At 42.7% G+C, this 15686-nt stretch overlaps 2 protein-coding genes across 2 annotated transcripts; one reads left to right on the top strand and one right to left on the bottom strand.

Moving 5' to 3' along the window:
* Positions 1–205: 205 nt before the first annotated feature.
* Positions 206–8187, bottom strand: LOC113202439 (nuclear pore complex protein Nup98-Nup96). The gene is made up of 16 exons (XM_026416653.2): positions 8044–8187; positions 7431–7489; positions 7138–7350; positions 6812–7063; positions 6386–6724; positions 6122–6295; positions 5910–6022; positions 5495–5795; positions 3081–5410; positions 2773–3007; positions 2473–2691; positions 2154–2391; positions 1795–2073; positions 1347–1716; positions 954–1261; positions 206–865 (listed from the first exon to the last, which is right to left on the bottom strand). The coding sequence occupies exons 2-16, from the start codon at positions 7474–7476 to the stop codon at positions 685–687; spliced, it is 5598 nt and encodes a 1865-aa protein (XP_026272438.1). The 5' UTR covers positions 7477–7489; positions 8044–8187; the 3' UTR covers positions 206–684.
* Positions 8188–8497: 310 nt separating this feature from the next.
* LOC113202421 (ubiquitin carboxyl-terminal hydrolase 5) lies at positions 8498–12919 on the top strand. The gene is made up of 14 exons (XM_026416631.2): positions 8498–8720; positions 9068–9193; positions 9279–9461; positions 9551–9657; positions 9831–10018; positions 10135–10280; positions 10385–10578; positions 10667–10738; positions 10830–11019; positions 11115–11326; positions 11418–11540; positions 11615–11994; positions 12118–12330; positions 12414–12919. The coding sequence occupies exons 1-14, from the start codon at positions 8616–8618 to the stop codon at positions 12593–12595; spliced, it is 2421 nt and encodes an 806-aa protein (XP_026272416.1). The 5' UTR covers positions 8498–8615; the 3' UTR covers positions 12596–12919.
* The last annotated feature ends 2767 nt before the right edge of the window (positions 12920–15686 follow it).

The raw sequence follows: 15686 nt of genomic DNA, 5'->3' as shown, positions 1-15686 counted from the left end.
AAAATGAAGTACGTTCACAAAACAACTAACCCTTGGCAAAAAAAGTAAAAGTATAGAAAGTGTCTGTACAATCAAGTCCATCTTATGAAAAATATACCTTACATGTAAAATAAAAACTATAACAAATATTTACAATAGCTCCAATTCAGCTAGTCAAAAGCTTCAGAAAAAGTTAAACTTGGAACAGGTTCAGGTTCAGAATTAGATACTTAGATGCCTCACTTTCCTTTTCCTTTGACTAAATACTGGTGACATTGCTACATGCCCCGGTTCACTACTACAGTCAATAAACTAATAGTAGAGTAAGTTTGAAAACTGTCTTTGCTTGAGGTTAAAAATGCACCATTTTAGTAAAACATGATTAGCGATCTTGATCAGTAATTCTTAGTTATTACATACTCAGAGAAAGTGAGAAAGGCGCCATGCCATGCATTAATATATAACAAAATACAATGTTGAAACATATAATTTTGACCAGGAGACCAGGAGACATGTTTAATGAGCAAAAAGTGACATGCAGCATATCACAATCAAGTTTACACATTTAAATTAAATTAATTGAACATTTGAAATCCTGATCGCCAAGGCAAAAAGTTAAAATGTTACAAATTTAAATCATGGCTGATGAATTTCTAAGCAAATAGAAATAATCTACAGTATCTTAATCCAAACACCAAAGGTGGTCTATGTCATGTATGCATTCAGCAATTGTTGTAATTCTTGTTGAGTGTAGTCTTCTGGGAGAGGCAATTGGGCAATAAGATTGGATAGAGTCATTGACCAAACAGCTGATTCACCACGCTGTAATTGAGTGACATTGCGAACAAGGGTGCACGCTCGTTTAGCAATTTCACATTGACACAGCCTGAAATATGGATTAAGTCATAGGTTATACAATTTCATACACAGTGAATGTCTCTTTCCTATGCAGTTTCACAATTGACTGAACTCACCTATCCTTGGCATTTCTGCAAGGCAAATTATTGATTCTTGAACACAGCCTGCTAAGCTGGGGCTGTATCCTTTCCAGCTTGTAGCTTGCATCATTATCTCTAAAGCCGTCTGGATTTGAAGCTACTAAATCTAGAAGTTCATTGACTGTCTTATGAACTGTCAAATAATCCCACAACAGTGCTCCTTGATTGGACCAACCCGATATGGTACTACTTCTTTCAACAGGTTCTAACTCCTTCAAAAGTGTTTCCAGGTACACATAATGCTCATTAATTATAGCATCTGCAGCTAAGTGTTCCATAATGACCTGCAATCACAAAAATTCAGGGGTATTGAATGATTGATGTTTTGATTTGAATAAAGAATGATTGAGAGTATATATGAGACAATACCTGGTGAGCTTCATTCCATTCTGATGCTTTCAGTAGATACCAAACTTGGTCTGGGTACTGATGCATGCATGAAGCACGAACTGCCTTGGCTTGATAAATCCACTCAATAGGAATTTGCAGTTCTTGGTGTAAAAATTTCTCCTCTTCTGACAATTTTCTCATTTCTAAAAGCTCTACATGGCGCCCAAGCATGTCGAGGACAGAAGACTTTCTAGCATAATCGTCTTTGAGGTGCAATAAAACAAATATGGCCCAATGCCAAAGTCCATTATTTTCAAGTTGTGAGGCAAAGCCAGAATGGATTATTGATTGTGAGAGAGGGGACAAGTGAGCATAATCAATGCTGTTCAGAACTTGCATTAGGGTCCAGCTGCAACATAACAGGGAAGTGTTAAAACTTATCTCAGCTACATCCAAAATAACGGGTTCATCAAAAATTAACAATTACCTCAGTCTATAATCCTGTGGGTCATCAGTATGAGTGGCTGGATTCAATAGTTGTTCCAAGGGATGGGATCTATCACAGTATAATTGTAGAAGGTGATAACATAGATCATTCAGTTTTCGTCCATGAACTGTTACAATGCAATCATCGGAAAGAGTGTCAAGGTATGGTGGATCTGGTCTCTTAGCATATGCGTTGCCACTATCTTCGTCAGAAGCACTGAAAGCCTCCTGGTACAGTTTGAGGGCGTCTGCCAGTGAAGCAATAGGACTGCATATGTACCTGTTACCAAAATAACGCATGTTAATACGCTCTACTGGCAGAACTAAAAAGTTATCTGGGTCATCATTCAGTTGCTTTACCACAGGTGAGTTGCAAAGGCTCGCTTCCAATCCAGGAAATGACAGGTGTTGACAAAATATTCTTCACTTGTTTCATAGTTGGCTAAACCAGCAACAAGTAAATACAAACGCAGACGCCGTGGGTCAATAAAAGCATCTGCTTTAGACTTTTCCCAAGAATCAAGCTGCTCACACATAAACTTGCGGACAGCTGCACTTCCAGACAATTGGCATAGAAGTTGTGCCAAGTAATGGTCACCTGTTGCACAAAAAGCACAAAAGCAAATTAGTTTTATGTAAACTCACAATTAGTTTCTGATAATATGAAAGTGTTTCGTACCATAGTCCTGTGCTTTCTGACAAGCCTCCAATATCTGCCGCCCAGAGAGCAGAGACAAAATACCTTCCAGATATTCTTCTTTTAGTGGGTATTGAGCTGCATCACTTTTGAACACCCTGTTTGTTTCCATCTCCACAAGTGGTTTGCTTACAGTTTCTAGCCATTTAGAGACTGCTTTCCTTCGTATCATTGTTGTGTAATGAGTGTTCAAATCTTTAGCTAGAAAAAACAGCAAAATTGAAAATTTATCACTAGATAGATATAAGCAACAAGGAATATTATAGAAAGTCAGACACTTACTGCTTCCTTCAATTTCCAATTCAGGCAGATCACCCCACAAAGCTGCACATAATTCCCAAACTTGATGATGATAATTAAGAAGCAGATCATCATCACAGTCAGCTATTTTCTGAGCCTCTTGTTGGTGCTTAAGAAGAGCATCTGTTCCACTGGCAGGTGCACGAATGGGGCAACAGCCTTGCACTCCACTCACACTGAACCTTAACTGAATTCTCAAATGACCTTCAATTGAATCCTGAAGAAACAATATATCTATAGCACTAAATCTTAATTATGAAAAATCAACTCAAAAAAAAGAAAATACTAACTTGAAACACAGAGGGTTTTTCAGTAGACAACATTTTAATGCTGAGACTGTGGCCTTTAGAACTAGCATCCAATAGCTGGAAGTCATCTTCAAGACTAAAGAACCTGGAATCTAAGCCCCATCCAACTTTGAAGCTTGCCCCTCGCATTAGAGACATATCAGCTAGGCACTGTCCACTTATCACACGGGGGTCAATTCTGCCTTTGAATTGTAAGACTACAGTTTTAGGTTCGTCAACAATAACTGGCAATTGAACTTTTTCTACAGCAGGAATAAGGCCAACACTCTTCCTTGGCTGAAAATTAGAACTGGCTTCCAATGATGACACAGCTGGAGATACATCAATGCGCATACTTTGTCCACTCATTTCAGACAGGGCAAATTGAGTGCGCAGAAGACCATGCCTTGAAAGAACAGGAGCTGAACACGCTATTTCTTCTTCTGACCCATCACTGTATTCTGTACCATCTCCTACGCCACCCAGGCCACTGAAGGGTAATGCAGGAGGGTCAAGGTAAGAGCACATATCAACGTCATCATCTTCATCACCACCCATACAAAAAGTTGCTTTCATTAACTGCACTTTACGTGCAGATGTGCCTGATTCTCTTGCTAGATGACCCATCGGACTTGTGATATGGGTGACAGTTTCTCCCATCACATCTGCCTCATAACCTGATGCAAACTTCTTGGCGATCTGAGAAGGGGATGTATCAAGCATTTCTGTGTCAAACCCCGAAGTAAGTTTCTTCAATTCAACAGCTCCTTGAACAACTGCGGTTTTGCTCAATGGAGATTGTTTAGGTGGAACTCCTTTAGAAGCTACAGCCTTGAGTGCTGCTGCTTTAGCGAGAGCACCAGGAGGTGCATCCTCTTCATCAGAATCCGTCAACCCATATTTAGAGAAATGGTCAACTGTGAATACCCATGACCCAGTCTGAGGACGATATTCTTTAAATCTAGCATCCATTCTAGCGCAGACTCGGCGCAGTTTGCCCTCATAATCCATCTGGGTTAAGCGAGCTGGATCCATGATAGGGTTGTGAGTGGTTTTATCCATAGGCCAAACACGATCTAATGTGACCTGCGCATGGCGATTAAGTCCCTGCCCAATTGGAGGTTTGCTCTGGTCATCAGGATAAATGACAACTTCTTTGTGACGGAAATGGACAATTTCGTCCAAGTTTAGATCTGCAACATCAAACTTGTCTTCAAAGAAAACATTTCCATATCCATCTCGACCAACAGTGAAATTATCAACAATGCAACTTCCATCATCACTCATGTAACTGGTTAATTCTTCAAGGGATGGTATGGTGTAATAGCCAACTCGACGACAAATAATACCAGTTGGGTGAGATTCTGCATCCAGAAGTTGAGGGGCAGAGTCTTCTAAGTCATGGCTATCATCTGAACTTGAGCTACTCTTGTTGCTGTTAGCATCCTTATCCTCAGTCCTCGGGCTTGATGATGGAACGCATACCACTGAGATGCTCTGGTCTTCATTTTCTTTGCGACTAGCTGGTGATGATTGTTGCATTCTAAATTCATGAATGGTATTGTTGGTAACTGAATCATCATGACTTAAGGCAGATTCATTTAGTGAACGCCTCCCATAATTGGAAGAGGTAGGCTTTGCAACATCTCGAGATTTACGAAGCCAGTCTGCTGTTCCTGACTCTGCAGTGGTCTGGGAGATGGGGGACAAAGGAGAGAGATTCTCTTTTTCTGACTCATGGGTAGCACTTGGTTGAGGAACAGATGTTGATTCCACTGTAGAACGATTATTTGATATAGTTGGAGTTATATTCAATCGCTTAGGATTTGGACGAACTTGGAAAGTCTGACTGGTACTTCCATCATCTTCTTCCAAACCTTCACACAATGACTTCTTAATGAGAGCTGGGTATCCAACTTTCACCTTGATCTTGGGTCCTCCTTTAGGTGAGACTTTATATTGTGCCGATGCATTGAGGACAGCCTTTTGAGCAGCAGGATTGGTAGGCTGAAGCATTTCATTGGCACGGCCAGTAGAAGGCAAAAGATTTCGGAATAAAGGTGAATCACCAAATGGGACGAGAGCCATGGCAAGGAGCTGTTGCTGAGCAAGTTGAGAGCTCTGACTGGTCGGAGCTCCACCAAGACCACCACCTGCTCCGAGATTTGTGTTTCCACCAAGGTTCAAGCCAGTGCCAAGGGAACCACCACCTCCAAAGCCTGAAGTGGCACCAAGGGTGGGGGCTCCAAATGTTGAACCACCTGAGAACAGGCCTCCTGGTTTTTGAGCAGTGTTTCCAAAAAGTGAGGACTGACCTAAATTCAACCCCAAGCCTAGAAACAACAAAATTGACATTCAACATTTCAAACCCAGGAAACTAAATTTACTACCAAAGGTACAACCACTAAAGAACTTACCTGTACTACTAGTGGCAGGAGTAGGACCAAATGCAAACCCAGAGGCAGGCTTATTGAAACCAGCTCCAGTAAAAAGAGAGGTGGACTGTGTGGTGGAGGGTGCTCCAAAGGAATTAGAGAAGGCAGTTGTGCCTGTTGCTGGAGCACCAAATCCAGTGGGAGCCCCGAAACTGGGTGCAGTGGTCTTAGCCCCAAACAGTGTTGTACCAGCAGTGGTGGCCGTGTTTTGTCCAAAGTTGAAGGCTGAGTTATTGGAGCCTAAAGTGAATGTAGGCTTGTTCTGATTAAACAGACCAATGCTCTGAAATAAGGAGGAGACAATAAAGTTATGGTATAAAGTTTTAAATGATACAGGTACAACATAGATTCAAAATCAAATTAATACTGTACTTTAAATTTCTAGATATGTATTTACCTGATTTGGCTGAGATGCAAAACTACCAAATCCAGTTGTAGGAGTTATACCAAAACCTGTACTGGGCTGGGAAGTTGGCGCACCAAATAAATTTGTGGTTTGGGGAGCTGCAACTGGAAAATAGAGATGAAAATAAAGATAATTGTAGAATACAGAAAAACACCTTTTTACAAGACATTAAATATGCAAAAAAAGATGATAAAATCTCATACCCCCAAAGGGTTTGGCCTGGGTATTTGCACCAAACGGATTTGCAGGAGTAGTTGTGTTCCCGAAGCCGAAGCCAGTAGTTGCTGTGGTAGCTGTACCAAATCCAGCTGTGGGCTTTCCAAAGAGGGTTCCAGTTTGAGCAGTGGTCCCAAAACCGGTTGGTTGAGCACCGAAGCCTGGTGGACATAACGTGGAACGTCGGAATAAATACAGGTGTGTAATATGGGGGGATTAAAACAAAGAGATCTATTTTACAGGGCACTTACCAATTGATGCAGAAGGTTGGCCAAATAGTGACTTATTTTCGGTTGTACTACCAAACAAACCGCCCGCAGTTGTACTTGTGCTTGGAGCGCCAAATGGAGATGGAGTAGCTTGAGCAGCTCCAAATACACCACCTGTTTTTTGTGGGCCCTTACGACCTGCTAAATAATCTTCATATCGCAGTTCTTCAAGGGATTTATTTTCATATTCTTTCATAGTGGATATACAACAGTGCCGTGTGGTGACAGTTTGAGTGTGGCCATGTTTCAAAATTGAATCAGTTCCAGCTGTGGGCTGATATTTGATAGTGGTGCCTTGTTGTGTGGTACCTCCAAATCCACCTGATGCACAGAGCCAAACAGGATTTAAAACAAAAATTAAACAGATTATAGGAGATTCTATGACATTTCTAAAATAATTTCACATACCTGAGAGAGATGAAAACATGCTCGAGCTTTGTGTGGCAGTATTGCCGAATACTGAGGTAGTTTGTGCCTGTTGTGTTTGAGGCTGTCCAAACAATGTTGGAGCAGCAGCAGGAGCTCTGAACCCAAAGGCAGGTTTGGCTTGACCAAAAGCATTGGAAGTGCTTGCACCAAATAGCCCACCAGTTGCAGGAGCTGCAGTTTGTGCAGGTTGTTGGCTACCAAATAATCCAGGGGTCGGTGCAGATTGAAATCCTGGAAAGGAAGAGCTTTAGGTACAGAGATTTTTTTTTTTTTTCTCAAGCCCTACAAGATGTAATGTTACTTACCAAAGCCTGTTTGAGCAGGTTGTTGACCAAATGCTGTGCCTTTGTTGGCAGCACCAAACAAACCAGTTGTGGCTGGTTGAGCATTCTGACCAAAAAGTGATGTTCCTGTGGGTGTGCCAAATGCAGGTGCACTGAAACCAGTGGCGGGCTTAGCAAATGTTGTGCCGATCTGTCCAAAAGGAGTGGCAGCGGGCTGAGGGCTTCCAAATCCACCTGAGGAGAAAGAGTGCAAAGGGGTATGAATGCGCTGAAAGCATTTGACAAGAAGTAAACAAAATAAAAGTAAAGCTTACTGAATGGGGGCTGCTGCTGACCAAATGGTTTTGATGGATTGAACATCCTTAGTGGCTAACTGAAAGATTAAAAAATGTGTTATTTTCCTTGAGCACTAGTTGATCTACAGATGATCTTCTGCTCATATATTGCACAACAACAGCCAACTGAATTTCACGACAGTAAGTAAATGAAGTTTAACAGTTGTCAGGAAACGAAAAAGTCAGGGTGCATCTATTCCATGACGAAATAATCGATGTCATAAAACAACCAACTAAATTACAATCAAAAACTTCATTAAGGAAAACTTCGAATAAATTCTTGTTTCAGAAAGTGACGCATTTCTTAGAGGTTATGGGATGTGTCTATTCACTCTTACAAAAATCGTTTAAAAATAAACAACCATTAATAGACCGAATTATGCACAACACAGTGGAAATTGCATGCTCAGTCAGTGACGGTAACGGAAAATATTACAGTTGAACGAAATTATACAGAAGGAAGTCTAAATTGCGCGGTAGCTCCGGTCCGGTGTACCGTGTTTACATTTAGAACTTTAACTGGCTATTTCTAGGGTTACCAGAGAATTTTGTTTGAACACAACTAAAGAGAAGATAAATGATTTTTACGTACGATAAGGTCACGGAAGAATTTAGATATCGGACATCACCAAAACAGAAACAAATCTTCACAAGGCGGGATGAACGAAACACCGTGCTGTCGCTGCTTGGCTGCTTGCTGTTGCTTTGACTTTTTTTTTCACCGTTTTCACCAAAGGATCCAAAGGATTGGCTTGGCACATGGGAGACATAGGAGGTCAACAAAGGACTATCGTTAATCAATGGGCGCAACTATTCAAGATAGTTATGCATTGGAAACATTTAAAAACACTTCGACATATTTTCTGTATCGGCAAAAAATACATTCGTGTTCTCGACACTCCTTTTGTTTTCCAAAGTCAGTTTCATCTGCTGTTCCTGTTAAACGCCTGAAGTTTTTTTGCTTTTTAACATATCTGTGGCTGAATTTTCCATACCGAGCGTAACTCTGTGACGAAGTATAGATGACCATTCATTTGTTCACTCATTGTGTTTATCGGTCGGATTGCGGAGGCAAGGCAAGTCGGAAGTAAACACCTTTGCGGCGATCGATTGATTCTACGTGCGAATTGAAGTGAAGATCATTGTGAAGGAAACAAACCAACAATGGATCCCTTGTCGCTTCTGGTTGCCCATATGGACAGCGTTCGAATTCCCTCGAAGTCAGACAAAGTGTACAAAGAAGAGTGTATCTATTCCTTCGATTCACCTGTGAGTAACACCTAGCCGCCGGGGTCCATACACAATTTCTGAGGTTATGGCGGGTATGGCGATTAGGATGTCAGATCGGCTTTAAAGTGCTTGTTTGATCGAATACTTTCGGTACTAATATTGTTCGCCACAGTTTTTATTTTAGATGGTTATCTTGTAACCCTTTGAAGTTTACGACTATTACATTCTTCATATTGCGCAGTGTCATGTTCTTTTATGCTCATCCCCCATATTTCACACCGTTAGGTTTCTAACACAACCATGATGTTATTCACCTTGTCTTGTCATTCATCTAAGACCTGTCACATTCCCCCTTTACTGTACAATTTACTATTTCTGTCTTCCAGTTAACCTCCACCGGATTGTATGTTTGCCTCCATTCCTTTTTTGGCCTGGGTAAGGATTTTGTGCTGCCATACAGCCAGGAAACAAACCGAAACCTGTTTCTTCACTTGAAGCGAGAAAAAATTCCCGTGAGTAAAAGACTTGGTTGGAAGGGTAATGTTTGTTAAGATCTCGTGTCGCACTGATTATTCATAAACTGTCTCATATTTTCAGATACCAGTTGATCAGCAGGGTGATGGCCCAGAGAAAAAGATCACCCGCTTAGCCATTGGAGTGGATGGAGGATTTGATCCAGATGCTGGACGTAAAAAGTTTGATATCAAAGAAACTCAGGAGATTGTTATTCTTCCTGACTTTGTTTCGATTCCTTGGCCCAATGATGATATCCCTGATAAGGTATGTTTCCTAATATGCTATCAAGCTCCTTTTCCTTTGAGCACCTCCCCCTTTTGTACCATACATCCTAATTTTGAGTTTCTGTTCAGGTTAAAGCTTCAGTCAATGCTATTCTTGAAGCTCAGTCAGTTACTGAGGCAGCTGAATTAGAATCTATGACTGGTACTTGGGATGGTGAAGTAAGGCTTGTTTCTAAGTGAGTACTGTGACACCTGTTGTTGGCTGGCTTTCCTTAAGCATGTTTTTGTTTCCTTTCTTTTTTGGTGTGTTTTTTTCTTTTTCGCTTCTGGGGAATTGAAGACACACTGACTATGAAATAATTATGGAGTCTACCATATTAATATATATTTACTCTTTCTCTTTGTCTAGGCATGCTGCCAATCTACCTCAGCTAGATAATGGACGCAAGATACCCCCAAGTGGCTGGAAATGTGAAAAGTGTGATTTGGAAACCAACTTATGGCTGAATCTAACAGATGGCTCTATTCTATGTGGCCGAAAATTTTTTGATGGATCAGGTGGCAATGACCATGCTGTGGAGCACTACAGAAATTCAGGTAAGAAAAATCATTTGGATATAATTAAATCTACAGTTCTTCTTTGTATCCTCTTTCTGTCATGTCCCAAATCAAATATGTATTTAAGTTATTAGTAAATCAATCAACTATTCCAGGCTACCCTTTGGCTGTTAAATTGGGCACCATAACTAAGGATGGAAAGGGTGACGTGTTCAGTTATGATGAAGACGACATGGTTGAAGATCCACATTTGAGGGAACATCTAGCTCACTGGGGTATTAACATTGCTAACTTAGAGAAGGTAATGACATGAGGCTTGACAGACCTCTTCAGGAGTGATCAGTTACCGAATATTGTTTTTGTTTAAATAATAATAATAGCTATCTATGTATAATCCTATTTCAGACTGACAAATCAATGGTGGAATTGGAACTGTCTCTAAATCAGAAAATGGGGGAATGGTCCACTTTGCAAGAATCTGGAAGTCAATTGAAGCCTCTTTATGGACCTGGTTATACTGGTTTAGCAAACCTTGGAAACTCATGTTACCTTAACAGTGTTATGCAAGTCATATTTGCTATTCCTGATTTTGTTGAAAGGTATAAACTTGTTCTTAGAATTATGTCTTTGAATTGAATTTGTTTCGTTATAAGTAATATGAGTAAAAACAAAACTTTCATTACTTAGGTTTGTGGAAGAAGCCCCTATTATATTCCATAACATACCTGCTGATCCCTCCTCTGATTTTAATCTTCAAATGTAAGTCATTTTTTAAATTTTCTTTTCTATTATAGTGTCAGTTGCATGTTGGTTTTTTCTCACTCTCAAACAATGACTTTTACTATTGTAGGGCAAAGCTTGGCACAGGAATATTATCTGGCAAATACTCTCAACCTCCTCCAGAAGAATCAAAAGATTGTGAGCAAGAGGGAATTCCAGCTGTTATGTTTAAGAACCTCATTGGAAGAAATTCCGATTTTGCTACCAAGCGTCAACAAGATGCACAAGAATTTTTCCTCCATCTTGTTAACACTCTTGAAGTAAGCATAAAAAATTTCATCTTGTGAGGAATTTTGTTTTTATTAAGTAGCTTTCATTAAGTGCATGAATAATAATGGATGATATGGTTCATTAGCGCAATTGCCGAAATTCAAGGAATCCAGCTGATTGCTTCAAATTTAGAGTAGAAGAACGTTATGAGTGCACAGTTTCGAAAAAAGTACAGTATCAACACAGGGCAGAGTACAGTTTGCCTCTACCAATCCCTCTTGAAGCGGCAACCAACAAAGAGGAAGTAGAAGCTTATGAAAAGAGCAAAAAGGAGGCAGAAGAAAAGGGCATCAAATTGTAAGTCACAGAAATATACTTTGTATATTTCTTTCTTATTTTTGCTTGTTAATCTTTAAATTATTTTTCATCTTTCTCAATTTTCTTACAGAGACAATGTTCCTATTGTGCGGCCACGCATAAAACTCACATCTTGCCTTGATGTGTTTACTCAGGCTGAGAACATCAATGGCTTTTTCAGCACTGCCTGTCAGGCGAAGGTTGTTGCCCAAAAGTAAGAAAAGCTCATGACTGTGAGTTCTCTATTCCCATTATTTTCTAAAACAGTAACCTTATTCTTGTCTTCAGGACCACACGTCTTGCAACATTCCCTGATTATTTGCTCATTCACCTGAAAAAGTTCACAATCCAGGAGGACTGGACACCGAAAAAGCTGGATGTTGCTGTTGAGGTGCCGGATGAACTGGACTTGTCCAGTCTGCGAGGGACAGGGATGAGGCCAGATGAGGAAGCTTTGCCTGAGCATACCTCAACTCCACCTGCCCCAGTTTTTGATGAAGCACTAATGTCTCAGCTCATGGAAATGGGTTTCCCCAAGGCGGCTTGTGACAAGGCACTTTACTTCACCAACAATTCTAGCCTGGAGGCTGCAACCAATTGGATAATGGAGCATATTGCTGATGCCGATCTGAGTGATCCATTTGTGCCTCCTGGTCATGCTTCTTCAGGTGGGGGTTAACGTCTTTTACTTACTTTGATGTTTATTTGGCTCTGCACCACATACAGTATGAAATACTTAGTTGTCAATGGAAAACAATTGATTCAGTTTTATTTTTATTTTTTTTCAACAGGGAAGGATGGGTTTGTACCCAATGAAGAAAATCTTGCTCAGTTATTAAATCTAGGTTTCTCAAGAGCTCATTCCATTAAGGCATTGAAAGCAACAGACAACATGCTAGACCGTGCTGCTGATTGGGTGTTCAGTCATCCTGAGGAACTTGATGATGATTCAGCGTCTGGGAGCAACCAGATATCAGAGCCTGAATTCCGTGATGGCAACACTTGTAAGCATCACTGTCTCTGTCTCCACAAGATGTAGCTAGGTGGTATTTACTTTGTTGTTCAATATGTTAATCTTCTGTTTCAGTGTATCGCCTGGTTGCTTTTATCTCTCACATGGGAACTTCCACCATGGTGGGACATTATGTGTGCCACATCCGCAAAGATGGGCAATGGGTTATTTACAATGACAACAAAGTAGCAGTTTCTGAAAACCCACCGAAAGAACTTGGTTACCTCTATCTCTATGAAAGAGTAAAGTCATCTTAATTGTGATTTTTTTTCAACTTTGAGTAAATGTGTGATGTTTTCTTTTAAAAATAGTGTATTTACACATTGCTGAAGTCTCTTAATGTTTAAGGTTTGTTTGTAACTATTGTCGTTTTGTGCTTTTAATCAGAACATAAGTGTTCATTATAAAACTGCTTCTGGTTTTGTAATTGAGCTAATTAATGATTTTTTGAAACAAGCAAAAATAATGTAAATAGTTAATGATAAAATTTGTATGTCCATGCATGACGCAAAAGAGAAAAAAAAGTCTTTATCTGACAAGAATTTTGTTCTTCTGTAAATTAGAAATCTTCTGAAATCTTTCTTGTGCATTGCTGTCTTGAATTCAGTGGCAGAAGGAATTGATGGTATTACGACGGCAAAATAGTGGTCTTCCACTTGAACTTGGTGTTGCAGAGCCCTCCCGTCCCAGCTGCACGAATGTTTTCAGTTCAGTGACACATGTTCTTGACACACGTCTGCGGCCACCTGACCCCCTCTATAAGGGTGTCTGCGACGGGTTCGAGGCACTGGATGCAACCAGCCAGCGGCCCGACGAACGAAAATATGAAGTAGCACAGGAAGGACACGGGCCATGCGATGAAAAGAAATACCAGAAACCAGAAAATGCATGTGCAAGGGTTGCAAGCCATTTTTGATGCTCTGTTTTTACGAACCGCTCTTAAGTCTCTATGACAACCAATGTAATAATGGAGGACGCATTTCTGTCTTGCATCCCCTCCTTCCTTTCCACTCGACTGAGTGAACGTCACAATGTATCGTGATTATAATCAGATATTATCGCCTACAGTAAATGTCAATGTCAAAGAACCCCGCATGAGCCGAATCGCAATTCATAAAGGTGGAACGGAAGATTCGGGGATTCGAGGAAGATCAGCACTCCCGCACATGCGGTCAAGCCCTCTTTTTAAAAGAATTTAATTAGTAGGGCATTTGAGCGGCGCGACTTCCAGCTCCCCCCCCCCCCTCCACACACACACACAGGCACACTTCCTCATCAAATCGCGTGAGTTCGCGCTCACGCCGGCGTGAGTGAACCAACGCCCCAACGCTGCGCTCACGTGCGCTTGGCATGAGCATGGCATGAGCATGGCATGAACGCGAGTTCTTATCAGAATGCAGCTTGAAAGACAGGTGTACAAGTAAGATGTTGAATGCGAGCCCCTGACAAGACTGCGCCTGTATTTACTGCTGACCACGGCTGCCGACACGGCTCGGGCCCTGGAGAACGGTGGAGCCCCGAACTCTGTCCGCACCCCGCGCAACGGTGGCACCCCACTCATTTGCTCACGACGACGTTCGAACTTGTGTCGTGGCGCGTTCGTAAAATTAATTACAACCCCGACGTTGGGGGAACCAAGCTCAAAGGGAATACCTCCGTTCCGGGCTGCTGCAGCACGGCAAGTTTCGTCCTCTAGTAACTGGTAACGAGGCGCGTCACAGAACGGGCTTGCAAATGGCTACCCAGCTAGAGAAGTTAAGACGGCAGAGAACCAACCCTTGATGACCGCCACGGTACAACAAATGGTATCGCAAAACACCATGAGAGACGGAAAGAGACCACCCGTCCTTGTCCGCGGGCTAGGATAGAAATGATCACCTACCTTCTAGGCACCTCCATCATAGGGATCGTCCAAAAAGTACGCCCGTCATTTACCGTTACGAACCTGCCTAGTCCAGCCTCAGAGAGTGCTCGTAACGCCTGGCAGGTAGGCAACATCTTGCCTGCAGTGCATGCGCGCACTGCGGGGTGGCCTACCCGCAGTCTCGCAGGCGCCGAGCTCTCAGAAGTTGCCGAATGAACCTGTGACGAACGGACGCCCTTTCTGGACGATCGAGCCGACAACTCGGCACAAAAGGATAGGTTGGATACTGAGGCGCTCCCATATTTTGAACGTCCCGCGAGGTAACACGCAAGGGCCGTATGTGCTCTGGGCGGGCCGCCGGCTTCACACGACTGCTTGGCGGGTTGGCCTACCCGGCGCGCAGCAGGCGCTATCATTATCTTCGCCTCGTGAGACGTTGTGTCTGGGACTGGAGACTCGAAACGCGTCTCTCACGCGTGCAACCCATACCACGACGCCGCAGACCGCCCTTCTTTGATGCGTCTGAATTCGTTTGTGAATCGTAATTAAATGAAAAGTGGACCTCTTCGTCATCCTGAGCTTAGGCCGCAGTCTTACTGGATGTGCAGCCCCGGCCTCTCTGCCTCGTTCGTAACTTAACTTACAAACCGATAAGTTACAGCAGCAGCACAGGCGCAGGCAGATCATGTTCCGAGTCGGTTGTCGCCAGTGGGGTGGGAAGCACGCGTGCGACTCCTAGCTGAGAACTCTTCAAGCGTAACGGCGCCAGCAGCAGCAGCGCCAGCAGCAGCGGCAGCAGGCGAACTGCTGGAAGTTTAGGAGCGTTCGTGACGTCAAACTGATCTCAGTCGGAATGGTTTAGGAATGGTGTATTACCATTGAGCTCGAAGCGGCCATAGGATAGGCGAGCGGCACCGTGGACGTGGAACTAGGATATTGGTTGAAGGGGGTGGGAGGTGGGAGATACCGTCGATTACAAATTATGCCAGGGTAAGAAACAACATGAGCGTTATTTATTTTCACGGACATAGAAACTCATACTTGTGCTATGGGAAAGCAATAAGAACAAATCAAAGGCTACATGGGCAAAAAGTTTGGCCCTCTTGTGCGCCTTGAGCCTTCAGAAACCTACTTAGGCCCGGCTAGCGTTGCGGCCCGCCCCGCGCCCCACCGCCTGCCCCCCGATGGGGCCCGGCCCAGGCGAGGAGGGGGCCGATGCAACGAGGGCCCCAGCGGGTGTTTCTTCGTCCCATCTTATCTCCGACCGAACGAGCACGAGCTATGTCCGCCTGATATACGTGCCCCTCCCTTCCTTCCTAACCCCACCCTTACCCTTGCTTACCCCCTTTTTGGGGCTGGGCCAGGCCAGATAGCCGCCTATAGCTGCTGCTGTTTCTGAAATCGTTTAATCCCGACACAGTATCCAGGCCGAACCGAAAACTAAGGCACAAATGAGTTATCGCCCAGCCCCGCCCCCACATCCA

The sequence above is a fragment of the Frankliniella occidentalis genome, unplaced genomic scaffold (genome assembly GCF_000697945.3).
Source record: "Frankliniella occidentalis isolate FOCC.00 unplaced genomic scaffold, Focc_3.1 Scaffold49, whole genome shotgun sequence".
NCBI lineage: Eukaryota > Metazoa > Arthropoda > Insecta > Thysanoptera > Thripidae > Frankliniella > Frankliniella occidentalis.
The sequence above is the reverse complement of the archived record's forward strand: the minus strand, read 5'-3'. Positions and strand labels throughout refer to the sequence as shown.